This window comes from Phaseolus vulgaris, chromosome 9 (genome assembly GCF_000499845.2).
Source record: "Phaseolus vulgaris cultivar G19833 chromosome 9, P. vulgaris v2.0, whole genome shotgun sequence".
NCBI lineage: Eukaryota > Viridiplantae > Streptophyta > Magnoliopsida > Fabales > Fabaceae > Phaseolus > Phaseolus vulgaris.
The window spans coordinates 22,167,277-22,194,866 of NC_023751.2; the positions used below are offsets into that span (position 1 = coordinate 22,167,277).

At 31.5% G+C, this 27,590-nt stretch overlaps 3 protein-coding genes across 8 annotated transcripts; 2 read left to right on the top strand and 1 right to left on the bottom strand.

Annotated features, from left to right (window-relative positions):
- Positions 1–303: 303 nt before the first annotated feature.
- Positions 304–8,409, top strand: LOC137821811 (uncharacterized). Of its 3 annotated transcripts, XM_068626574.1 has the most exons (9): positions 339–470; positions 4,080–4,168; positions 4,259–5,769; positions 5,865–5,955; positions 6,056–6,213; positions 6,328–6,379; positions 6,480–6,559; positions 6,649–6,742; positions 7,397–8,409. In XM_068626574.1, the coding sequence occupies exons 3-9, from the start codon at positions 4,813–4,815 to the stop codon at positions 7,939–7,941; spliced, it is 1,977 nt and encodes a 658-aa protein (XP_068482675.1). In that variant the 5' UTR covers positions 339–470; positions 4,080–4,168; positions 4,259–4,812; the 3' UTR covers positions 7,942–8,409. The 3 variants fall into 3 exon arrangements, with proteins under 3 accessions (XP_068482673.1, XP_068482675.1, XP_068482674.1); XM_068626572.1 differs by having other exon boundaries at positions 304–470; positions 4,080–5,769; XM_068626573.1 differs by having other exon boundaries at positions 371–470; positions 4,088–5,769.
- Positions 8,410–11,731: 3,322 nt separating this feature from the next.
- On the top strand, positions 11,732–18,109 carry LOC137821691 (uncharacterized). Of its 4 annotated transcripts, none has more exons than XM_068626400.1 (7): positions 11,732–11,885; positions 14,039–14,124; positions 16,255–16,629; positions 16,765–16,973; positions 17,067–17,191; positions 17,279–17,422; positions 17,835–18,109. In XM_068626400.1, the coding sequence occupies exons 1-4, from the start codon at positions 11,865–11,867 to the stop codon at positions 16,835–16,837; spliced, it is 555 nt and encodes a 184-aa protein (XP_068482501.1). In that variant the 5' UTR covers positions 11,732–11,864; the 3' UTR covers positions 16,838–16,973; positions 17,067–17,191; positions 17,279–17,422; positions 17,835–18,109. The 4 variants fall into 4 exon arrangements, 1 of the variants encoding a protein (XP_068482501.1); XR_011082867.1 differs by having other exon boundaries at positions 11,746–11,885; positions 14,039–14,135; XR_011082865.1 differs by having other exon boundaries at positions 11,746–11,885; positions 15,744–16,629.
- An 8,275-nt stretch (positions 18,110–26,384) lies between these two features.
- On the bottom strand, positions 26,385–27,251 carry LOC137821910 (protein MKS1-like). Its single transcript, XM_068626709.1, has one exon. The coding sequence runs from the start codon at positions 27,151–27,153 to the stop codon at positions 26,509–26,511; it is 645 nt and encodes a 214-aa protein (XP_068482810.1). The 5' UTR covers positions 27,154–27,251; the 3' UTR covers positions 26,385–26,508.
- Between the last annotated feature and the right edge of the window lie 339 nt (positions 27,252–27,590).

A 27,590-nucleotide genomic window follows, 5' to 3' on the forward strand; every position in this document is an offset into this window, starting at 1 on the left:
TTCTCTGATCTTTTCCTCTAAATGGACATCAAAAGTGAAATGTGTTTATAAATTAAATTTTTGAAAAGAGAAGTAATCGAAGGAGAGTGCTAAGAGTGTATCTTTTATCACATTATTTTGAACACAATTTTTGTTATTTAATGAAATTTATTTGAAGTTATAAATTATGATCACACTCTTTTGAAAATACTATCTGATCTCATAAATAGTAACAATATACTTTAAAATTATGTTTAAAAAGCATATAAAAGTTGATTTTTTGAGAAAACATATAAAAGTAAGTTGTGGGAGAAGGAGAGAAGCAAAGTGGGCTTGCTTCTTCATGCGAACAAGCATTATATATATACGACAGTACATAGCTACTATAGATAAAAAGACATCAATTATGACACTGCTTTGCCCTCTGTGTCTATGATTGCAATCTGAGTCCAAAGTTTTTTCATGAGCCAAAGAGTACTGGGTCCCTAGAGGTTAGTGTTCACTTCACTCTTCATCTTCTTAATTAATTCTCATACAGACCCTTTAATTTTATCTGTCTCTGTGTTCCATCATCAAAAAATCAATGAATCAATGAATTTATGTGTGCACTATGAAGCTTCCACCTCTGGCTTTTTGAGAGGAAAAAAAAAGCTTTATTTGTGTCAATTTCACATACCCTGTTGCTCTTCCTGTGTCTATTTTCGCCATGTCTCCCTCCATTTGCTTCACTTTATTGTTTTGTGGGATAAAAGCAAATTTAGAAAGCAAATCTCTGGAAGTGCAACTCACTATTTTCTGGAATGAAATCACCTATCTTGTTTTCTTCCTCATCTTTTTCCTCTCTTTTTTACTCCTTTCTGATATTTGTGAACCATTATTATAAAGCAAAATAAGAAAGTGAATACGACCCAAGAGACTAGGGAAATCAAATATCATGATTGGCATTGCAAAACGCCTAATAATTTAAATATGCCACTGCTCCATGGTATGCAATGCTTGGTCTGCGATTGAAATTGGCGACCAACTTAGTAGGATTAATTCATCATTCCATTTTCTTTCTCATTTTAATCCACGTGAAAGTGAGGATGCTATGTGTATAAACTGCCAAGACCACAAGGGTCGTTTTAATGACACTAAAAGGTGTTCTTGTAATATCAAATCTGCTATAGTGTTCTGATTTTTATGTTCTTAATCTGCAAATGCTACATAGATTCAGGTCTTAAAAGTTCAATAGACCTTCTCGTCTTGTCATTCCGTAATAAAAAGCATCCATCATGCATGTGAGATTTCTCACATCTCTTTCTTTGCCCTCAACAGTTAAATGAAATTGCCCAGTGGCTGCTATGTTAGATTTCAATTTTTCCATCTTTGTTTGCCTCTCTGAAACACTATTAATTAACCTCTTTAAAAGATGAAAAAGGTAACACTACACACATATATGAATAGTATGTAATAGATGATAGATGTTTGCTGATTATTATCTTCAATTAGTTACATTACAACTAATCAACCACAAGCATACTTTAAAGGAACTGATTGGGCATGTGAAGGATTCGCTAATAAACATTATATCCTTGTTTTATTGACAAATAAGATACGTGTCAGAGTTCCTACAGCATAGTTCACTGTATTTTTAATACTTTAATTCATCTTAATTATTGCGGGCACATGGTAACACACTTAGAAGAAGTTGGCACGAGTGCATGATTCTGAAACATCCATTATATTACAGCTAGTGCTTGTGCGGTTTGGGATAACATTAAACAAAGAGATAATGAAGCAAAAATATCAGAATTGAAAGGGGCTTCTCACCCTACACTCCAGTGGCTGTGGCTCCACACTTATTAGTGTCATATACCTACCATATGGTCCATACCTATTTCTCAAACAAATTCATCTATTCAATCTTTTCAACTCTACATTTTTTATTAATCTTAAAGAAAATCCCTCAAACTAAAAGAAACTAGTTTATATGGTAAATCATTCTTTTCAAATTAAGGTGAAAGTGTGAGTTGTGATATTGGAGGGAGGTTTTGGAAGGTTCGAAGGATGCTAAGTGGTGACAATGATGTATACTACGATCCATCTTATCATATGCATTTTAATTTTCACCAATTTTCTCTAGACATATGTTATGTACCATCTTCCATTCAGGTCTTGTTCACAGAGTAGCTTCTTCCTCTCTAACTAGAGGATTTAAACTCTGGTTTAAACTAATTGGAATATGAAAATTGCTTTGCTACACTCAACTCAGATACTTCTTCCAATAGTTTTTATATACATTATACTCTGGAAATGTCACACACCCAGATAAAAAGCCCTTCCATTGCTTCTTAAATGGATGATGGGTCATTCAACCTAGTCGTGTGAGTTTCTTGTAGTGGCTTGCTGCTAAAAAAATCTATCCAAAATAGGAAAAACCCAATTTTAAATAGGAAATACAGAGATTTGATTACCCTGGACATAGAGAGTGGTAACATGGAAAGGTCCTTTCAGTGTCATTAGCATGAAACCAAGAAATAATAATAATAACAGTATTATTATTTTATATTTATTAATATTTATATAATTTTAAAAAAATATTGACAGAAATTTTAACTAATAATGTATTTTGTACATTAATTCTATTTCATGTTTTCTTTATCTATTTTTTTAATTTCTTTTATCACATCGTTTCCAATATTTCATTATTATTATTTTCCATCCATGTACTAAAAATCAGAATGCACCATGCAACATTTTTCATCATAATATATATATTCCTCTTCTTTGGTAGAAGTATGAGACTAATCTTACTGTTTATGAATTAAAATATTATATATACATACACTCTCGCTTAGACTAATTTTACATATTTTTTTTTCTCTTAATCTAATTACTTTAATGAATAATTTCTCATGACTAGTAAATTATGAGAGGATCTTTTAATAAAAATTGAATTACACCAATGCGCATGCATAAGTTTGGAAAAATAAAATAATGTTTTTTAATGAAAAAAAGAATATTTTTAAGGAATCAGAGTGTTAAAATTTTAACTGTCTGTCTATAGTAAATTCTTGTTGATACGAAGAAGCTTAGAACTACAGAGGCAGCTAGTTAGTTGGTAGTGAGGCTCGGTGAGAATAGTTGTAATGTTTTGTGGAAACCTGATGAGATGTCAATTTCTAGAGAAAGAGGAATGAAAAAAATAGAGATAGGAAAAAGAGTAGTCCTACTATTAAGGTGCAGTATTAGTTTTGTTGCATAATACCAACAACCCCTCATTAATGGGGGAAACAAAACATCACACGAAGCCCAAGAAATTAAAATCTGAACTGCATTGCAGAGGAAGAGAGGGGTGCTATAATGTTTTGCTGTAATAAGGAACCCCTATAGGCTCCAAGTGGGCACCTATGTCATCCTTAGGCCTTAACACTTTCGAGTCATCGCTTTTTCTATGAAGGGTAAAAGGCACTTACATAGCACCCAGTACTAGTTGAGCCTAATAGTACTCCACTACTTCACAAACCATTTTCACTTGTTTTCTTTTTCTTCTTCAATCCTTTATCTCTACAATAGCTCTTATAGCCATAAATGCGCCTTAAAGACAATGCTAGGAGCAACCATCAATCATGGAATTATCTAGCTATACTAATCTTAGTCTTAATTAATATCACTAACTCCTTTAAAATTTTGTAGCTGTGTCATGTGTTATTTGTTATATATATTTCCTTTCCTTCTCTTCCAACAAACAAATACAAAGAAAAAGAAGATTTTTGTAAAACTGAAAAACCTTTTGGCATAATGAAAAGACCATGGAGTTAGATCCTATTGTGGTGAATTGAATGGACTGAATTTTAGATCTGTGGTTTCTGGTTCAGCAACACTTATGCTTGATGTAGGCATATTCTTTTCACTTAGCAGGTCCTATCCATCGAAAGCGAAATGCTTTTAAAAATTCTGTACTTTTTGTCTCTTCACTTTTAATGTAATGTTGTAACAATATCATTCTTATTTTATTATTATTATTATTTTATGACACAGTCAATATTAAACTTATGTCACTATTTGATGATTATTTTAAAAGTATAAAATAATCTTGAAATTCTCTCTTTGGTTAGCTACGCAGAGGGAGATAATAGGTGAGGATTACAGCAAAGCATGAAGGTGAATGTGGAGTGGTTGTTGTAGTTGCAGAGTGCAGAGAACAGTAACATCTTGTTTATCGTGTTGAGCCGTTCGTGCATGCAGTTTCACTCTTCAATCTCGAGGTGACTTAGTTGGTTTGTTTGTTTTTTAGGTGACACCACTTTCCTTCTTCCGCCAGTTTCTCTGTGTCTTGAATCCCTCTCGGTTCACTGCACTCAGAGGACTTCTTTTGTTTGACCTTGGATTTGGTGTTGTGGAGAACATTGCAATAGGGTCGGTGATAACTTTGAATTCAAGAAGAGGGTAGTGTTTCATCTCAAAGCGGTTTTAGCTTCTTCTTGTGTATCTTTTAGGTTCTGGTTTTTGAATTTAGTTATTCTATTGAGGTGTTATTGGGGTTTGAGGAATAATTTATTGCTCTTTTTATTTTATATATTGGGATCCTGGTCTTGAGAGGGTTCCCAACATGCCAACAAGTGTTGTCATTGGCTGTTTTATTGAGTTTCTGAGAGGTTCCTCGTACTTGGTCCTAGCTTGTGGTGGTGGCATTTTATATTCAGTTTAGTTTTCCTCCATCAGCGAAAGAAACTTGTTCCCTTGATTTTGGGGGCGTGGTGTGGTATTTAAGGTGTCACAGAAGCAGGGAAAGGGTTGGAGGTGACATTTTTTCTTCTTATGTGGGACATTTGCGTTTGACTGCACGCTATGCTGATCTCTGATGAGGGAGGTTGTGATGTGTTTTTTGACTCAGTGGATTGTTTTTCACCAATCCAAGCGTCTGCTTCGACAGAAGAAGAGTTGGGTTATGAGATGTGGGTGAATGAGCCTGTGAGTGTGAAGGAAAGGAGGGGAAAGTTTTTGCAGGGGATGGGATGGGATGATGGTTCTTCCAAGGTTTGTGCTCAAGAGAATAATATGATGAATTCTGATAACTCATCAGTGAGATTTGAACTGGAGAGGACCAGCGATAGTGGGGCAGTTTCAAATACTTCCAGTTGTATTTTGCCTTATGATCGGGTTTCTGAGGAGTTGGTTCTCTCGGGAAGGGAAACAACTTCTGAGGCACAAGACTTGTTTGACGATCAGAAAGGAGGTCCCCAAGATAAACCAGATGCAAGTTCAGAAGAGAAGATTTATGAGGTTTCTTTTACAGATGAAGAGATTAGACATCGAAAAGCTGAGGCTCGAGAGAAGAAAAGTTGGTGGCAGCACTTTATGAGCAACAAAAAAGGAGGTTGGGGTAAAATCAGTTCAAAATTGGATTCAGGGCCAAATAAAAGTCGTAGAATAAAAGTAAAGCAGAATAAGAAGAGGTGGATGGAGTTGAGTGCTCTGTATATTGGGCAAGAGATTAGAGCTCACGAAGGCCTGATTTGGACTATGAAGTTTAGTCCCAATGGCCAATATCTGGCTAGTGGAGGTGAAGATGGTGTAATACGCATATGGCGTGTGACATCACTAGATACATCTAGTATCTGCTTCAATGCGGAGGACAGTGCTGTTAGAAAAGTGAAACGTGGCTCCTCTTGCTCTCAGAAGAAACACTCAAGTCAATCCTTTGCTGTTCTTCCTAACAAGATTTTGAAAGTCGAGGAATCACCATTGCATGAATTTTATGGTCACACCAGAGATGTCTTGGATTTGGCTTGGTCCAATTCAGATGTGAGTTTAATTTGCAAAAGTTTTATATTTTTATGCAATTTATGTTTGTTCTATTTGCAAACTTTGTTGAATCTGATCTAGAGTTCGTCTTGCAGACTCTCCTTTCATCTTCTTCGGATAAAACTGTTCGCTTGTGGAAAATTGGTTGTAATCAATGTCTAAGTGTTTTCCATCACAAAGACTATGGTAAGTATTATTTACCACATATGCTTTGTTTACTTTCATAATTTGCTGATTAATCAAACAAGTATAATAATCTTTGTTTGTTGTTCTGACATGGAAACAGTGACTTGCATTCAGTTCAACCCCGTTGACGAAAATTTCTTCATCAGTGGTTCCATAGATGGCAAAGTCCGAATATGGGGGATACATGAAGAGCGAGTTGTTGACTGGGCAGACATACGAGATGTGATTAGTGCAATAAGTTTCCGACCAGATGGACAAGTATGCTGTGATTTCTTGACCGAATATCTGTGATTTTGTATGTCTTGTTACTAATCACAATTCTAGATTCTTTTCTTCATTAGATGTTTAACCTATGACTATTTACTTGTGCAGGGGTTTGTAGTTGGTTCCCTCACAGGCAATTGCCGCTTTTATGTTGTCTCAGGTATCTTACTAGTCAATTAAGTCTTGAACTCCCTTTAGAAGGGGAAAACACCAAAAATTATATGAATTAAAGTCTCTAAATAGGATTTCTAATTGTTTAGGCAAACATTTCCAGCTTGATGCCCAAATTCGTGTCAATGGAAAGAAGAGAACATCTGGCAACAAGATTACAGGCATTCAGGTTTTGTTTCTTTCTTGAAACTTTTGTTACTAAAATCTATACTTTTTCACTTACTTTGCTTACATTTCAACACCCTTGTCACATTGCAGTTTTCTCAGAAAAACCATCAGAGAGTTATGATTACATCTGAAGATTCCAAAGTTAGAATATTGGAAGGCGTTGAACTTGTTCAAACATATAAAGGTAGAGCACTAAGCCATGAATAGTCAACCACATGATTGTTGAATTAGTTATTAATATCTTTAAACAATTGCATGATTTTTCAGTATGATCTTTTGATCTGGTTGCATTAGTAGTCAAAACACTGTTGAATACTTCAAGTTTTAAACTTGGGCGATTATTATAGAAATTGTTAAGTATGTCATCTTTAAACTGAATGCCTACCTTGTGTATCTAATGAAAAGTTATATGCATGTCAAATACTACAGAAAGTCTTTATTTTCCATTTATAGATAGTTTATGAAACTAAATTCTTAAGTTGTTTTAGTTAGAGCACATCAATATAGCATTGGACCTGTCACTCTATGGAGATTTGATTACTTTCTATTGATCCCTAAACACAGGCAGACATTTCATTTTTTAAATCACCAATTTGGTTTGCATCCTTTACTTGGTATCTTTAAAAGACATGTTTTAAGTTGTGTGTGGATTTCATTTGTTCTTATGTGATCTTTTACTTCACCTATTCTAATTTGGGGCTTGTACATGGTTTGCAAAACCCACTGGTTCATTCATAAATTTAAGATAAAACTTGTTTCCTCTTTCTACATAATTTCATTATCGATACTTAATTCACACGGACTATTCTAAGTTGGTTGATCATTCTACTATTTGCAGGTCTTTCAAGGTCTGGAAGTCAGATGTCTGGTTCATTTACCTCTGGTGGAGAGCATATAATTTCAGTGGGAGGGGACTCTCGTGTGTATATTTGGAACTTCAATGACTTGGGAAATACTTCTCCCAAAAGTACAAAATCCAAGTATTCATGTGAGTACTTTGGCTCTCAAGGGGTTACTACTGCAATACCTTGGTCTGGCATGACTACAGAACAAGGTTCTGGCAAAGATTTTGCCCACTATTCTTCAGGAATGCAGCACCAACTAGAGGCTGCTCATGGTGTCAGGGAATCAGAACGTTTTTCTTTTGGAAGTTGGTTCTCCATTGATGGTACATGTCGGGGTTCTGTGACGTGGCCCGAAGAGAAGCTTCCTAGTTGGGATTTACCTCTTGCAGAAGTTGAATTTGATCACCAGAAGCCATGTATAAAAGATCCTTCCCATGAAAAGTACGTATCAGAAACATGGGGACTATCAATTGTGACAGCAGGTTGTGATGGAACCATCAAGACATTCCACAACTTTGGACTTCCTATTAGGCTTTAGAACACTGGCATGGCTTTGTGGAGTGTAAAATAACCAGTTACTTTGCGTTCAAGGTTCTATGGCTTTGCCTTTCCATATATGAATGACTTTGGCAGCTATGAAGGGTGGTTTGCCTGGTAAAAGATGGACATTCATAGAAAGAGTTTCAGGGCCTTGGATTCCTAGCATAACCTACAGAAAAATTGAGGCATTGAGTAAGATGTTTATCTGAGCAATGTTTTCTGCTCAACTACGAGTATTCTCATTACTAAATTCATGATAGATGTCAAACATTCTTGACATATTCCACGAGTTTGTACATTTGCACTTTTAGTATGTCACCGATTTAAAGTGGTCTGCTTGTAGAGTCAGGCCACCAGAGAACCCTGAGCTTTGTTATTGTATCATTTATTTTTGTGAATATTAGTTAGCTTATACCATAGGTATAGATTAATAAAAAGAAGAAAACTCAATTGAATTTTTGTTCAACTACGAGCTTTTGTTGGTTTATGCACTTCCCTTTATTCATAATCATATCTTAACTTTTCTTCTTAACAGATGTGTAAATAAGCAGATTCAAACCAATCTCTTTAAGTTTGAATTTGGTTTGCCAAAACAAATAGATGCTTAAGCTTAACTCATTAATGAGTCCAGTTAAAAGTTTGACCTTAACATTAAAAACAAAACAAAGTTTGAGATAATGCACTTTTTCCCTCCAAGTCTAAATTCAATTCAAAATGCCAGCAAAATTTCTACAAAACCTTCTTTTTTAAAGATTTTTTATTCATAAAGGTTGGATTACCAGTTTATGACTTTCAAGTGGTCTAAGTCTCAATTCCTTTAATATTTCCAATATATGTTTTTTAAGTTTTGCTAAAGGATACTGCTAAATTTTCTTCCAACTTATCATAATCTATAAAAATGGTTTCATTCTTTAATATTTGCTTTCCGGCACTAGTGGTGTATTTGAATTAGGGAGGAAATGTATGAAAATTTGAGGGAGTGAATTTAGAGTTATTGGAGAGGAAAATGTGAAAAAAATGAAGATGTTTGAATTTAAAATATGTAAAGTGTATTGGTGAGGGAAATTTATTAAAGTTTGTGATTGATGAGATGGTAATGAGAAAATTTTTATTTTTTTAAAATGTTTAAAATGTCATCTTATAAATTTACTCTTATCTTTAAAGATATTTAAATAATTAAATATGAGGTATTTTTATATAGATTTTAGTTCATTAAAAATTTGTTCATTATTTTCGATATTGTTGGATAATTATTTTCAAAAAAATATGAGTTACTTAATATTATTGGAACATGAAAGATGTCATAAAAATATTTTTTTAGTTATAATAAAAATTTTAATATTAGAAATTCTAAAAAGCGTTTAAAAATAATTAACAATCCATATCTTATAGGTTAGAGTTATGATGTACGCTCAGAGTCACTTTAACAATTTTGGATTTTGGGATTAGGATAGGGTTAAGGTTAGAGTTAGGGTCACCATTATAACTAATTACAATTTTTGGGATTAGGATTAGGGTTAAGTTTAGAGTTAGGGTCACCATTATAACTAATTACAATACACAAAAATAGATTTTTAACTAATTATAATACACAAAAACATATTCATATAAACATAATTATAATACACTAAAACATAATTATAAACATGACCAACCTTAAATCACAAAAACCAGTTGATCTAGTGACAAAACAAAATGACCTAACAAAAAAAATTGACCATAATCAATTACAAAATTCACAACTAACAAACTATAATCAATTATGGGATGAAACATATGTGATAATTGATTATGCACTTAAAAACAAGGTGTTGATAATTGATTATGAGTTCAAAATTAGTTGATATTTGACTATGCACTTAAAACCAAGTTGTTGATAATCGATTATAAGTTCAAAATTAATTGATAATCGATAATAGGTTCAAAATTAATTGATAATCGATTATGCACTTAAAACCAAGATGTTGATAATCAATTATGGATTCAAAAATTAGTTAATAATTGATTATGTATTTAAAACAAAACTCTTCATAATTGATTATGTACTTAAAACAAAACTCTTCATAATAGATTATACAACTAAAATCAATACATAATTGATTCTTCTCATAATCTTATCTACGTGTTTACTTCCAAATGCTTCGATTATCAGTTAATTTTCTACTATTCATCACAACAACAAGAGAAAAAAATATAAGAATAATAATGACATCAACATCTTTCTTTGTTATCTTGAGAGAACCACCAATAGTTCTCTATGTGAACATCAACACCTTTCTTTGTTTTGATGAGAGAACCATGAATAGTCCTCCCCCACACATCCCCTCTCCCTTAATCACAAATAAATGGATCATCAAAACAAATAATCGGAACATCAACGCTTTTATCATATACGTCACATTACACGAACAGATCCAAACAAAGTGTGCCACATTACACAAACAGATCCAAACAAAGTGTAGGTCTTAATTGTATAATATCCCTTGTAAGTTTTACTTTTCACTGTAACTTAATTGGTAAACAAATCTTCTGAATAAATTCATTGTGTGTCCATGTGGTATATGGTAACTTATTTTTAGTAATATAAATATATATATATATATATATATATATATTTACATATTTTATATTTTAGTTTCAATTTTAATGATATTATAAATAAAAAATAAAAAATATTATTTAAATATTAAAAATAGCTCTACACACACTTCAAAAGTATTACGCATTATAAATCACTCTTATCTTTAAGTAACCCTACTATATAACCATAATTATTAGTATTACTTTTTTAAAATATACTAAGATAATACTTATTTTTCACTAGTAATAAAAACTTTGAAATAAGATTTATGCTCTCTTGCATATTCGGATTGAAATGTACGGATTTCTTTTATTTGTTTTCATTCAATTACACAGAATAAAGGACGCTGATTTGCGAGAGAGATAAAAACTATCTTCTCTATTCAATTAAGAAAGATAAGGAAATCTTAAGAAAAATACATCAAACCATTGTAAAAGTCTAAATTACCCTTAATTTTTAAAAATTTAAATAAAAATAATATATAATAAAATAATAATAGTAAATAAAATAATAATAATAATAAATATAAATATAAATTAATACTTAATAAGAATTAAAATAAATTTATTAAATAATAATATTAACAATAATAAAAATTAATTTTAATTTTGATTTGATTTTACGAAAATAATTTTTATATGTATTTATACAATTTTAATTAACTAAAATTAACACAAAAATATCTCATATTTTATTATTTAATTTTTTTTTTATAAAAATGGTAAATTTGTAAACTTACATTTTACATATTTAAAAAAATAAAAATTCTCTTACACATTTTTTACACTTCCCCCTCAAATCACTACAAGTCCACTCCCTCAAATCCTCTCTCTAATCCAATCACAACCTTAAAGTTTTATTAATTCTCTCCACTTTAGTCACCAAAATTTAAATCAGAATATTAAAACTATGAAATAGTAAAGTAGAATAAAAAGTGAGAAAGAGATATTATTGAAGAAAAAAATATTTTACTGGTAGAGTCCAGTATTATTATTCTTAAAAAAATCATTCTAAGAAAAATAAGTGAAGTTATTTTTTGTGTACTCTTCGAGTAAAATCCTTTTCTTCAAAAAAATGGCACGAAGTAAGAAAAAAAAATATTTTTTTCATTTTTCATTTTAATTTACTATAAATAAATAAATAAATTTCAACTTGAAAATTTAAAAATAGTAAATAATGCTATGTGAAGAGAAAATAAAAAGACCTAGGGTGTAGTGATACAATGTAAAAAAAGGAAAGTGAAAAAGAGAAGAGAAGAGAAGAGAGATGGGAGATGGAACGGTTTAACTCCAGCGTTTGGCGAAACTTGTTCATTGGTAGAGGCAGAGCGATTTGTGAAGATGATTCATCACTGTGAAAAGGTACACAACAATATGAACTTGTTTTTCCCCTTTCTCTAACCCTCGAATTCCATGCTGCAATGTGAACTTCTCTTTCTAAACAATTTCGTAACTTTATACTTAATAATTTACTCCTGAAAAATAGCTTCTGAAACACCGAAACTAGTTCAGTCAATTTTGGCAGTGGAGTTTCTCAGAATTTTCACGATACCGTCGTAGTCAAAGTTTAGCGATTCGATATTGTTCTTTTATTCTAATTCTAAAAGACAAAAAGTGTGCGCACAGGCACATTTCTCTAACCCTTCAAAACCTTTTTTTTTTCTTTCTAGAATTCGAAAAATCAAATCACAGTTATACCACTTCCGATTCTCAGTCGCTTACTCTCTTTGTTGCTCACCTTTTTTTCTTTTACTATACACCTGATTTCATATTATTAACATTAGGATTTGTTTGTGTTGGAGCACTTTTTTAAAGATACTGTTTGAGAAGAAAATAAATAAATGAATTAACATTACACTTTATGAAAAAGATTGCTTTAATTTATCTATAAACTAATTTTAAATTATAGAACTTTTATTTATTTTTCTTATTTCCTATACAGATTTGCGTTTGTAGAAAGATTTATTGATGTCTTCAATGTTAGCACTTTCCCTAAACGTTTCAGCAATAAAAACATACTTCCAAGCTTTATAATTCAGGTTTTCACTTTTTATTATTATCTCAGTTTTTAAACACTGATTACACTTTGCTGAACCAGAAAAGTCTTCTAGACTTTTATAGATGTGAACTATTAAGTTATGCAATTTAGCATTTAGTTCTTTCTCTGAACCGGGCCAATCTCCCCTTGGGGATGCTTCAATTACACAAGCTAACACTTATTGTCATCCTTTCCTACAATTTGATCCATCTTCCTTAAAAATGAGACACACGGACAGGTTCAACTTAGAGTCTGGTAGTAAGCAAATATTAAACAACTTGGAAGTTTGGTGGAAGACTGATTTGGTAGAAGTTTCACCTCCATTTCTTTATTCTCACACACTACTATTATTTTTACCCGTGGCAAAATGGATGGCCAGGTCTGCTGACCAATCAATTACATGATAAATTTGTGTCATTTTTGTTCAGTTTTAAAAATAAAGAATAAATTTAAATAAAAACTTCAAAAAATAAAAATATTTTTTAAATTTGAAATGTTATTAATAAAATTAATTTTAATTCTACATATAATGATTGAATATATAAATTAGAATACATGAATATCTTTCAATATTTAAAAAAAATAAAATTATTGTTTTATAAAATTAACCGGTTGAGCGTAAGTATATATATAGGCTACATGATAAAGGAGTCGGGTTAAAAATGGTCTGATTTATGTTATAGTTTTTTTAATATAATGACTTTTTTGAACAGTCCATCCATTTAATAAGTAATTATTTTTAGCGTAAAGTGATCAATTCTATGGCTAATATATTGTCATGCACATGCTTTACCATGAACGAGTCTGTAATAGCATTACTGTCTTTTATGACATCTTTTAGGGGCATCTTCATGTATGTTGCCCAAAAAGTGTCATATAAATGTGTAAGATACATATACTTTTGTATAAAGTTATGGATTTTAAAGATTGTTGTGAACACTTTGAACATAAAATAAGATACAATTATTCCAATAATTTGACTTCTGAAAGCTTGCATCTTGTTTTCAAAATCCTTTAAAATTTTATAAGTTATAAGTTGCGACTTCGTAGAAATTTGTTGCAACTTCTAATTGACCACATTTGAGTTGCTTAAGTTGAACTAGAGTATGCCGCATTTGTTAATGTGCTCCTGTAGGAGATATGCTAAGGAATGACTAATTTTGCATTTTGCTGATTTTTGTGTTGTCCCCCATTTTCTTAATTTGTTTCAGTAGTGGATATTAAGGAATAATGAATACTAGACCTTGTGATTATTTTGATGAGTTTGTGCTCTTAATTGAAAATGTTGACAGGACCCTTTTTGTACTTTGCTGCGCAGTTCTAATGTTTCTTTTATCTCAATATTCAATGAATTTAGAATTTATCTATGATTATTGATGGCAATAGTTTTCCTTTATCTAAGACATTTCTACTTATAGTTTGTTTCGTGGCCTAATACTAAAATGTGTGTCCATAATTGTCTCAATGAACTTGACAGACAAATATCTGTCTACTATGTGGTGACAAAGGAGATCCGAAGTGCAACGTATACTGTGCCCAATGTAAAGCTTGTGCTCAGCATAGGTATGTGTAATGTGAGTTATCGTTCTCACTTTTAAATAACTGACAGTACTTTGATTTAGGTTTTGGATAATTAATTGGGATTATATTTTTCTGCTATTGGATTTGATATCTACATAATTTGTTCAACCAAAAGTACAGTCTACATTTTATCAAATGAGTAGATGTGTATGTATTAATAACTTTTAAAATTGATACAATGTTGGCAAGGTTCTCAAGTCTGAGATTCTACATAAACTCAAGACATTTTTCGTAGATTTGATTTGCAAATTTTGTAAGAGCTTATCTAATATAGAAGAAATATTATTAATGGTACTTGAATAAATGAAATGGGGAAAATACAGTGGATTCAATTTACACTGTTTTACCTTTTATTGATGTATTGTATATATGTATATGGTTACAAATAGAGGCAAAACCCTAATCTTAAAGCTGGGTACCTACAAAGGAAAATAACAATAAAAATAATGTTACATTTGAACACTCTCCCTCAAGCTGGAGCATATAGATCATATGCACCAAGCTTGAAATATATAAACTGAATCCTAGGTTCTTTTATAGATTTAGTTAGAATGTTTGCAAGTTGTTCACTAGAGCTGATAAACTCAACTTCTCTTAACAAAATGACAATCAATCTCTATATGTTTAGTTTTCTCATGAAACACCGGATTGGAGACAATATGAAGAGTTGCATGATTGTCACAGTATATCTTCATCTGCTCACTTTTTTAAAAATTCATCTGCTAAATTTAAAGAGTTTATCCTAGGTTACTTAAAAAGGAATTTGACAGCAAGTTAATTCGTTTCTTCTATCTTGTTTGTAATATCGTAAGAGTTAACTTGAAATTTTGACAACCTTTAATGTTGGTATAAAACTCTATTACTGCCAAACAAGAAAGTATTACATTATTGTTGCAACCCAAAAATGTAAAACAAAATATGTTATCAGCTAATACCATATGGTTTTTTAGTGTGTTGTTTATATGATATTATATGGTAGGTCAGAACAGAATTTGGATTTGTTTTATTTGTCTCTTCTAGTGTTTATGTACTGGAAAAAATAGGAAGTCATCGGTACTGTGTAATTTTCAACATTTAGGCTCATTTATTCTCTATTGCCTGACAAAAATTTAAGAAAAAGGAAAATATATTGTTGCTCACATTATAATAAAACTATATGAAATAGAATATCGTAGTTTGGAATTAAGTGAAGAAACAAAAAGTAGACTAATGAACTAACTGAATATACGCATACAATGTATTTTCTAAGATGTCCTCAAGCTGGAGTATACATATTATGTACTTTTGTCTAACAAGTTGTAACCCATTAACGAAAAGATCTGCCGAATTATAACAATTTCGGCAGGAATTTCTCAACAGTAATGTTTGTACTCCTGATGAATCTACCATGTATTAACAATATAAATTTGCTTGGTCTTTTATTGAATGACTACATTTAGAAGCTCTAAGTTTAGAATTATAGGTTATCACTTTATGAGTTTCATTGATTATGATTCAAATTTTCTTTTTTAAGTAGCTATCTTCGCGTGTGAATTCAAAGATTGCAATTTCATTGAGTATTAAAAATGGGAAACTAAAACATTTGAACTCTTATGGTGAAGGCGGTCACTGAAAAAGGTGAACATTTGTTGATCACAATCAATGAAGCTTTATATGATGAGCAAGCCCATCTGCATATAGCCTCCAATCACATCTTCTGAGCACTTCCAGAGTTATTATTTATTACTTTATGAAGGAAAATAATTTATCTGAGAAATTGTTGCTGCATTTGTGAATTCAAAATGACTAACTAGCTAATATTTCACTAAATCTATGAGGTTCTAGAGGCATCTCTATATAATAAACTAGGAGTACAGTTAAGTAGTAAATTTATTAAGGAGCTTAATATTCTTCTTAGTAGGATTCTAATTTACACTGCACCAGTTTATATATTGATGTGATCTGAATAAATCAACAATTCATGCATACTTGTGTTTCAAGTGGAGAAGTGAAAGTGCTCCCAAATTGGCCCTTGATGTGATAAAATAAAATTGGAACCTAAGATGTTGTGTACTTCTCTTTCTAGCTTGATATATGTAAAATGTGCTTAACAAATAGTTTAGATATTTGCAGTTATTGTTTAGATAAGTTCTATACAGAAGATGATGGAACAATTATCTGGAAATGTGAGGACTGTGCACCACATAATCCTAAAAGATGTGGATCTGAAGAATTGAGAAAAAGCAAGCGTTTAACGGATATCACTGAAGCTAAAAATAGAAGATTAAAAATGCAAAAGGAGAGTTTGGCAGTTAGAAAACCAAAATCTGTCAGATCCTCTGAAGGTTTTCTTGCAGAATGCCTTAGGAAAAAAGACATTGAGAAGAGGCAACCGATCCTTGAGGACAATGACATCTTTTATGAGGAGCCTGAATCAATTAAATGTCCTATAAATGTTTCAACTGACAGGCCTAGCTGTGCTCGCCCACTTAATGATCCAGTTTGGACGTGAGATTTTTGCTTTATTTTTCTGTGTTGAGGCTGCTTTTGTCCAGTTAATCATTGAAGTGAAGTTCAAGTAATTTATTAAAATTCCCTTAGAGGGTTATTTATGCACCTTATTTTTCATAAACATTTTTGTAGGGGACAATTTATATTGAACAACACAACAGATTTTGGTCTTGTTATGTGTCAAGCGAAGCTTGCGCAAAAGTGAATTTGGCAGTAACAAAGCTTCCTACACTGCTTGATGTAGAGATGTTATCGAGGTGTGGTATTTGGCCCGAGAGTTTTGATATGTCTCCTCCTAACGGTGATAGTATTGGTCTCTATTTTTTTCCACAGTAAGAAAGGTATGCTTTGTCAATGGATTATATTCCTCATACTGACTGGTATTGTAATTTTCTATGTAAACCTTGTTTTTTATATTCTCTTACATCAATTAGGGATGAGTTAATTTTTGATGGTGTGCTGAATGATATAATTGAACAAGAATTTGCTCTCAAGGCAGTCATCAACAACATAGAGCTCCTCATTTTTTCTTCACATGTATTACCTCCAAATGAACGGAGTAAGTCGGAGACCTTAGGCTTTTATTATAAATTTGGAAAATATGCTGTGTTAGGTATTTAATTCAATCACTTATCTAATTTTCCAGGAATTTGTGCCAAGTATTATTTGTGGGGTGTTTTCAAGCCAAAGTCAGTCAGTCGGAATATTCGGTCCAATTAATCTCCTGAACAGAAATAGTTGGTGGCTTCTTAATCTGCCGTGTCAACAACTCTATGAACTCTCGCAACAGGTCAGATTGAGTTTCACAGTTCTGTATGTAGGGGCGTATATTATCTTACACTTTTGCTGTAAATTTAGAAAATTTGCTATCAATCACTTATCTAGTTTTCCAGGAATTTGTAAAAAGCTTTATTTGTGGGATGTCTTCTAGTAACTTTTTTAGCTTATAAATGTATACAACTTTTTCATCAACTACGTATAACATTATTTGTAAAATGCCACCCTTGACAGCTAAAGTAACTTTTTTGCTTGATCTGCCCATAACTATCTCTTCAATAGAAATGTGTACTTATGGATTCTGCAATTCATAATGATTTTGTGAAATGTCAGAACTCTTGGAATTTCTAACTTTTCTGTCATGTTCTGATGAAACTCCATCAAGAGTAAATTTTTTAAAGAAAAATGTTCTTCCTTTTTTGCAGGCTTTTCTTTGTATGATCTTTGTTCCCATCAGCACGAGAAATTAGATCAATTGTCTCTTTGCTAATGAAGTGTAGGTTAAAGTGTATATGCATGGTTGGGTTACTGATTTGTTTTCCCCTGAAATATTAGAGACCATTACATTACAGGGCAAAAGGCTCGAAAAGCTTGTCAAATGTTTTGGCATGTGGTGATCTGTATCTGCCAAATGTGAAATAGGATGTTGAGGAATAAGTTCTTCCTGCACCATATAAATTTGAACATGCATCTTTCAAAATTTTCAAAATTACCCTTTTATTATGGATTTGAAAATCTGGAATTTACAAAATATAATTCAAAAGTCAAAATCTCCTTCCAGAAAAAGAAATCCAAAATGCAAAAAATACATTCTAGAAAAAAAAAAGATCTAAAACAATCTGAAAATGCCTTTTGAAAAAAAAAATCGAAGTTTAAAAATGTGTTTTGAAAATCCAAATTTGAAACACAATTTAAAAATGCATTCTGAAAAGAAAAATCAGAATTCAAAAATGTGTTTTGGAAATTTAAATTTGGAATACAAAATCTGAAAATTTATTCCAGAAATCAAATAAGTGTTCCAGAAATTTAAATCTGGAAATATATTCCAGAAATAAGGTTATGAGAATATTTTTTTATTCACAATCTCCTTTCATTTAAGATAATTTTTGTCATTTTAATGAAAGATTGGGTGAAAGTGCATGGAGAATTTAGCTTGATTTAGTATATGATTGTTTTCACATCGGATGTGAATTCATAATTTATTCATAATTTGAAACAATTTTAAATAACTTATGGTTTTTAAATTGGGATATGAGACTTTGTGTTAAATCAAATACACTGTTAATATATGAGTTTGTCTCTATTAATTTAAGATAATTGTTTTAGGTGCATAAATCTCGTTAGATGTATTACTCAGTGTTGATGTACCTCTTATGCACCAATTAATATAGTTCTTATACTTTTTCCTATAAGATGTTTTCCATTAAATCGCATTAGGTATGTCATTTAACTTTTTGAAAATAGACATATAAAGAATATGGATAATTTTTTTTCTAATCATTTATAAAAAAAAAACAAAAATATAAAGGAAAAATAAAATGAGACATAAGTTAAATTTGTGCAAAGATTAAAGATAAAAATTCAGAGAAGTTATATAAATGAATTTCTTACAAATTAAAATTAATTTATATAGAAACTTATTTTATTTTATACATTTATTTATTTATTTTACTTATAAGTTTTCATGAAAATGTTTATCTAATAGTAAAAATATTAAATTTGAATTAAAGCTTATTATAAACTTATTTCAATTCAAATTTTGACAATCCACACAATTTTACAAAATTATTTCAAGCATGTGTCTGGATTATTTTAGATTTAAAATATTTGATGTAAACCCTTCTATTAAAATCAGCCCTAACAAAACTTATTGTAACTGTGTTTATAACACGTTTTGTGTCACTGGACGTGTTTTTGCAAAGCAACTTATTGTTATTTGCTTTTATATTAGTTTAGAAGTTAGTTTGTGCACGATTTACATCTCAAATGTTGCAAACACGCGTTCAGCTTTATTAGTGGCTCTCACATGCATTCGAATTTTCCATCTTAATACGTGTTTCAATCTCATCTTAATTAAATATTTACACAATTAAGAAATTTATTAATATGTACTTAGGAGAGTGTTTTTGAATACTTGATTTAGGATAATATTGATTTTGTAATATGGATATTTGTTAAATATGATTTTTAAGTAAAACAGTTTATATTTCATTATTTATTCTAAAATTAATTTTAACATTGTTATTTGAACAAATGAAAATAATTTTTACCAAAATCAAAGTATGATTCAACTTTATTTTGACAAAAATGCAAAAACATCTACCAACTATGCAAAGGGAAATGTTGTTAATCCTTTTATATTAATAATGAATTATTTTCACAAGTTACCTTAAAAAAGAATTATTAAAAATAATCTATGAATATGTTATAAGTTATAAGTTATTTTTTTGAATCCTCTCAAAAACTTAAACAGTTTATAAGTATCTTATTAATTATTTACTTTATTATATAATATGTTATATGACTTTTAAAATAATATACATTTGATAATCATTAGTTCGAATAAAGATTAACTTTGGTTGCGATAATAAACCATAAATTAATAATATATTCTTTAGTTTATTTAATTTTAAAAACAGTGACCAATATTTTGTTTGCCTTAATTGTTAGGGAATAAAGTTCATATAAGAATCCCCTGCTATTCCTTTCTAAATGCTACCTCTTCAAATTTCATAAGTAGAAATTTTCATCTTTTGTTGATTTTTTAAAATTTTATATAAAAATTTGTAGGAAATCTTATGTTTTTATTTATTTTAATTTACACATAATTCTTCATGAATACTCACTTGAACATATATTTAAAATTCGTAAGAAATATCGTCAAAAAGAAATCTGAATATTTGTTTTCTATAAAAATCATAATTGGAAGATTACAAGTGTTTTTACTGTCGCTAATTTAAATTCGCATGTAAGTTTGCTATGAATTATAAATCTGCAAGTAAATTTGCTGTAAATATTAAATCTGTAAAAAAATGTAAAATATTAATTTTACAATAATTTTATATTTGACGAAATAATTTATGGATTTATCTACAAATATTTAATTAATTTTAAAATATTAATAAAATGCGTATTTGTTTTAAAATAAGTTTAAAACCATAATTACTTCTTTTAAATTACTAAAATATATTTAAATGAGGGAATATATAGCGAAAAAATAAACAATATATGCTTAAGGTATAGATGGAAGATTCACAAGTTCACCTAAAAGTATAATTGTGAGAGGAAAACAAATTGTCCTGAGTGCCTTGATTTGGATTAGAGGACTTAGAAGATACTCTTATGGGAGAGTTTGTCTCATTTGATTGACTCATTCTGAATTTATGTGGAGGTATTTAGGTTGACTCAATTTATATAGATATTGGATGAGTCTAGGACAGCTCAAATATATTGGAAAAAAATATTTTAAAAAAATATTTTCAAGAATCTTGGATTTTCAGGAAATAATAGATATTTGCAAAAATAATTTTAATTTCCAAGATTAAAAAAGAATCTAGTGTCCTTGTGTGATTTTTGGGTTGTAAGAGTGATTGTCTTACGAAAAGATTTAATTGTCTTGTGATATGCATGTAAAGACTTAATCGTTTTACGAGAGGAAAAAAAAATAGTTTTTGGTTTCACTAACTGAATTTAATCATCCTTCAGTAATACTCATGCTCAAAAGATCTCTAATTTTTAAAAATCTCTCTTCAACAAGAGGTTTTGTAAAAATATCTGCAAGTTGGTTCTCTGTAGAGATGTACTGCATTTCCACGATACCTACCCTTTTTGACATAGTCTCTTATGAAATGATGTTTAATTTCAATATGTTTGACCCTTGAATGCAAAATTGTTTTTAGATAAACCAATTGTTGCATTATTACCACACATTATAGAGATCTGTGTTTCATGAACGTCATAATCTTCAAGTTGATTCTTGTTCCACAATAATTGTGTATATCACAGAGTTGCTGATACATATTCTACTTCTGTTGTGGATAATGCAGTCGTGCTTGTTTCTTACTAGTCCATGAAACGTGATTACCTCTGATGAAGTGACATCCTCCACTTGTGCTTTTTCATTGTACTTTATCTTTAGCATAGTCTGCATCGTAGAATCCTTGAAGACTACATTTTTTTTCGAGTTTTGTAGTAGAGGCCGAGGTTGGAAGTTCGCTTAAGGTATATTTGAATATTCTTTGTACAACACCAAGGTGAACTTCTTTTAGATCAACTTGAAATCTAGCACATAGGCATACACTGAACATAATGTCTGGCCTTGATGCTGTTAGATACAATAAAGATCCTTTTCATCTGCCTGTATGCAATTATGTTGGTTTTGATTCTTTCTGAAGTCCAAGGGACGTTATCAGGTGCATTGGAATGCTCATGGACTTGAAATTGACTAATCCAAACTTTTTTAGCAATTCTTTGACATATTTACTTTGGTGCACTAGAATCTTTCTGTTTGGTTGCTTAATTTGAAGTCCTAGGAAGAATCTGAGTTCTCCAATCAAACCCATTTTGAGCTCCTTTTGCATAAGATTGAAAAATTGGTTGCATAAGAGATCATTTGTGGCTCCAAAGATGATATCATCAATATATACTTGAACCAATATGAATTCCTTGTCATGATCTGATGACATCCTCTTCATCTAGTTTGGTTTTTCTTGAAACATAACTTGGAGTTTGCAGAAGCTAATGGAGGAAATGAGTTAAGGAGAGCTCCTATGAAGCCATGAATTCTTTGGAGTTGCCGTGAGGTGTAGAGAGAGTGGTTGGTGAGGCCATAACTTGGAAAAGAAGGGAGAGATCAAGAGATGTTTATCCTAGAGAGGCTAGACAAAGGAAAGCTAAAACTTGAAAATTAAGCAGCATAACTCTATGTAGTTGATCTAATTTTTCATGAGGCAAGCACCTCCCTTTATAGGTGAAGGGGCCAACCAATGGTTATAAGAAATTGGTGGGAAATTCAAAAACAAAAGTATTCAAACTTGGTGCCTTCCTTGAGTCACACGATAAACATGAGTGAGGTGTGCACCTTGTGACCTAATTAGGTATAATGACTAGCCTAGGGCTTAATATGGTCCAATTATACCCTAGGTAGGTTTTAGAAACCTAACCCTAATCTATTCAAGGCAAAAATACAAGCTAAAATTCTATTATACTTTTAAGCAAGAAATTTAAATCCCACTCTAGGTTGTACCATTAGGTTATGACTCCCTCAAACATATATAAAAGAGTGTCTTTGCCATCAATAACAAAGTCCCAATCTTCTTGGATTCTTATAACCATTGCTCTAATGGTTGGTCATGATTTGAGGCTTATGCCATCATGATCTCTTCTAAATAAAGTGGTATCTACATTGCCTCTTTTGAAATTGTTTTCAACAAGGAAATTGCTCAAACGTTCATACCATGCTCATGGAGCTTGGTTGAGGCCATATAAAGCTTTGTTAAATTTCAAGATGTGCTTTGGTAGGGCATCATCTTCACTGGTGGTTGCTCAACATATACTTCTTCTTTGATAAATCCATTTAGAAATGTGCTTTTCACATCCATCTGATATAGCTTAATTCTGTTGTAGGTAGCAAAGGAAAGTGGAATTCGAATAACGTCTAACCTGGCTACTGGGCATATGTTTTAGTGTAGTCTATGTCTTCTTCTTGAGAGTGACCTTTAGCCACCAGTCTAACTTTGTTCCTTACTAGTTTTAATTGTTCATTTGATTTGTTTCTGAAATTCCATTTGGCCCCAATAAATAACTTTCCAAAGGAGACTTCAAGTAGTGTCCAGACGTTGTTCTTTTAGAATTGCTCTAGCTCTTCTTTCATAGCATTTATCCAATGTTCATATTCCCGAGCCTCCTTAATATTCTTAAGAGTAGAGGATCAACCTTAGAAAGTAACAGAAGAAAATATCTGCCTTAGTCTTGTATAAAAATGTAAATAGTAGAATAATATTTTCTGGATTTGTATTTCTAAGCATATTTAGTATAGGAATAATTCTATCCAAACAAGACATCAATTTTTGGCGCCTCTTCTTTACATGAAGTGACTCTTCAAGCTCCTCTTAAGAGACCAAAATAGGCACCTCTTCTCAAAGGACTCTCCAATCCTATGGCGCCATATGTCAATGCTTGAATGAAAAGCTCATTGGTTTTAGGATTGCCACATGGCATGCTAGGAATGGAAATGAATTTAGAACTTAAATAGTCATCTTTGGAGCCTTCTTAACCTATAAATTAAAGGCTTCTCTTTGTAAATGTTTAGACTTGAATGATATATTGAATTTGTGTTTTTGGAACTCTCAGCACATTTCTCAAGTCTCTCTTCTATGATGCTCTCTTGCATTCTAGAAATCACCCTTTCACTCTCCTTTTCCAGACCCATTTTCGGTGCATACTCCATACTACTCCAAGTCTTCCACTGCATTTCATCAAATCTTCCAAAACTCAAGCACAAACTGCATCATCAGGTGGATCATAGTTAGGCTACACATGTAGATAATCTAAAAAAAATAATTGGGTTGCTCTTGAGTTTTTGGGTATGGCTGAACCATGTATTGTTTTGTTCTTCATATTTTTGTAATTTTCCACCGTTTATTTTGTGTTTCCACCATTTATTTTGAGTTTCCACTGATTATTTTCAATTTCCACCATTTATTTTCATTGTTCTTGATGTTGGTCCATTGTTTTTTATGTTTCTTGATGTGTCATGGGTTGTTCTTCATGTTTTGTACCGTTTATATTCTTTTATTATCCATTTAATCAGTTTAGTTTTATTTGTTTTCAAGTTTTGTTGTTTACATGATCCACACCATAGCCCACCAAAAATTTTCATGTTTTGCCATCAACTCTCTATCATAGCAAGAGGGAACATGTCTTTTCCTCAAGGGAGATCTAAGCTCATTCCAATATTGTATAGGAAGATTATTTTGGAACCTAAGGTTTTTGACTAAAGAGGTCCAACAATACATAGTTGATCCCTGAAAGCTCAAAGTAGCTAGGGATACTCTCCTGTCTTGTTCAACTTGGTGACATTCAAAAAGTTGATCTACCTTCATCTCCTAGTTTAGATACTCTTCTACATCTTCTCTTCCATAGAATAGAAGGGGGGAAGGTCAACAATAGGCTCTCTATGGATAGGATGACTTCTATGTCCATGTTGTCTAGGTTGTTTTTGATAGTAGTCGAAGTTATTGTGGCTACTATTCTCATCGTATCTTGCTCCTTCTCTTATAAGAACACTCCCTATGCCGTTTTTAAATATATACTACAAAATGTACGCTACTTTTATTTATCATTTTTTAAATTAATATTTTTTATTGTATCAATCCCTTTCGAAATATAAAGATCACAAAAATGTTTTATCTATTTAAAAAAAAATATTTTTGTTATACATTATTAGGAATTAAATCTTAACATTTAAGAAAGATCGAACTATCCATTCACTCTATACTTTGTTGTTTAAGTCTTTAATTCTATAATTTAAGTACACAAAATCACAAGTAGCACATAAATTATTGCAAATTGTTTATTAGCTACTATATTTGTCAAATGTCATGATATTTTGTTAGATCAGTTTTCTAGATAGCATGCATATGTGTATTCCTTAACTGCCCTATCCCATTCAATAAATATAGATATATTGTATCACATTATCATATTTTAATATGATTTTTACCTTATATGTTGTATGACCTTTGAAATAAATTAAATAGTCTCGAGAAGAAGAAGAAAATTGAATTGTAATCTTGGTCAAATTTTGGACTGAAATATCTTTATTACGTGAATTTCATGCTCATGATCACATAAAAATATATGATATAATAAAATCACATAAAAATGTTTCAATTTTTAAAATATTGTGAGATTTTTCCCTTTAGCTATTTTTTTTATGTTGTCTTTTGATACCAAATCCTTGGATATTGACTCTTGCAATTTGAAAGCGATGTGGCCAATGCTTCAATATATGTCATAACTTGAAGACAGGTGCAATGATAAATTATGTTAAATGATATAATTACCAGATAATCTTTTTTTTCTAATTACATAATTAAAGTTCAATCACAAATTTAGTGTATAAAAAAAATCTGTTAAAAGAGTTGATATCCTTAAATAAATTTCAGTAATTCAAAGAATAAATTTTTAGCTCTTACAAAGGATATCTTTTTGATTAAAAAAAGATAAATGATACTAAGAAGACTTTAAAGCCATGCTTAGAGTAAAAGGTGGTGAAGAAAAATGGAACAATGGTGTTTGAGCTATATTTGATTCTAGATTCTTCTATTTATATCTATTTTATTCGTTGTTTTTGTTATGCACTACATGAACAATCAATGTTCATTCTATTTACTTAGTTGCCATGCTTCCAAAAATTGTGTCATCATAGTTCAAGAATGTATAATCTAAGAATTTATTACGAGTTTTGTGAATTTTTACATATTTAAAGAACAAATTCACTAATTTTCCTAAATAAACCACTCCAATCATACCAAATTTTCAAATAAATTCATTTTTAACCAAACTAAAGTAAGTTATAGCTAAACCAATTTTCTCACCTTTTCCATATAAATTAACTAAGTTATTAGTTAATTTGTAAAACGTTTGTTAGCTAATTACTATATATATAAATTAATTTTAACTTATAAAAAAATAATTTTACTTTTATAATATATTTTGAACATAGATCCTAAGTCCGTTCCAAGACAATGATGAATGGAATGAAAAGCACACTTAGTTCTCTTTTCTGACAGATTTTAGCATTCATATATTTCAATAAAATAAACACAAATTATACGATTTCTTGAATAAAAAACAATAACTTGGATGAAAAAGAAAATTAAAAAGAGGTGGATGAAGAACGCATGTGAGTTAAAAAATAATGATAATAATAATTAATAGTTGTGTAGAAGCAGAAAAAGGAAGCAGGGAAATAGAAAAGTCTTGGTCTTCTTTTTCTACAAGTTGTACAAAAACAGTGGCATTAGATAGAAGAAGAACCACCTCTAATGTCAAAATTCTCAATAATCACCAAAACAAAGTGAAAAGCTAAACCTATTATGACTCGAAAAGGCTGAACAGGTTCGGCGACGGTTGCGGCGACGCCACGGCCATGGGAAGAAACCCCGACGGACTCGCTAAAAAGCTACTCGCCGGCGACCAATACGACGGGGAAAATTCGTTCCAATACGACGACGTTAGCGCCTCGATCGCCGGGGAAAACATCGCCGGAATCGGCGGCAAGGTCCCCGGCTCCGGCGATAATATCCCTGGAAACTGACCCACCTCTACTCCCTCATCTAACAACGACGTCAACTCATCATTTCCGCTTTGCAAAACCTTCTCCCTCTCCGACGGACTCGTCTTCTCAATCGAGGCCAGCCTCGCCGCTGGCGACACGTCCCCGCGCCTGGCCGGTGGATCCTCGCCGGGAGGGGCTCCCGTGAGACGCTGCACGAGGTCCATGAAGTCACCGGGGTTGACGTGGATGACTCTGGGGGAGACGGAGTAGATTACCACCGGTTTCCGTTGGGGCTGGTTCCGCTCCGGCGCCCAGTGATGTTGGTCGGCGGGGTGCGGCGGCGGCTTCTTGATCTTGCGAGATTCGTTCCTGACTTTGAGAGGCGGCGGGCGAGGCCCCTGGAGCTGAACCTCTTTCTTGGGCGGCGGGGATCCGGCGGCGGGAGTCCCCGGCGGGTTCATGCCGAGGGAGAGAAATAATCTGGTGAGGTGAGTCGTAGAGAGAGGATGTTGTGTGAGGTTGAGAAATGAGAAAGATCGGAATTAAAGAAACCTGGAACTGAATTAATTGATTTATTTTGGGACAAAATAGATATACGGTAGTTTGTTGACTTCTGGAGAGCTGCGTTGACTCCAACCCCATTTTTGTGTTATAATATAAATATTAATCACAATTAATTAAGACTAACAACAAATGATGTACATGTGTTTATACCATCATTAAAGAATAAATTTGGGGTTAATTAAAGTATTTAATTATATACTACACATTATTAGTAGACCCAAGACTACAATTACCGTAAGAGAGTAGTATGTATATTTAAATTGGCTTCATTTTATGTACCGTCACTATTTTATTTTATTAAATGAGAATATTATATTACGTTTAATTTTCTTAT

Coding starts and splice junctions, on each gene's coding strand:
- LOC137821811 (XM_068626572.1), top strand. CDS start 4,813: ATGCTGATCTCTGATGAGGGAGGTTGTGATGTGTTTTTTGACTCAGTG. Junction 5,770..5,864: donor TGGCTTGGTCCAATTCAGAT/GTGAGTTTAATT, acceptor TTCGTCTTGCAG/ACTCTCCTTTCATCTTCTTC. Junction 6,380..6,479: donor CCGCTTTTATGTTGTCTCAG/GTATCTTACTAG, acceptor CTAATTGTTTAG/GCAAACATTTCCAGCTTGAT.
- LOC137821910 (XM_068626709.1), bottom strand. CDS start 27,153: ATGAACCCGCCGGGGACTCCCGCCGCCGGATCCCCGCCGCCCAAGAAA.
- LOC137821691 (XM_068626400.1), top strand. CDS start 11,865: ATGATTCATCACTGTGAAAAG. Junction 14,125..16,254: donor AAAGCTTGTGCTCAGCATAG/GTATGTGTAATG, acceptor AGATATTTGCAG/TTATTGTTTAGATAAGTTCT. Junction 16,630..16,764: donor CTTAATGATCCAGTTTGGAC/GTGAGATTTTTG, acceptor ACATTTTTGTAG/GGGACAATTTATATTGAACA.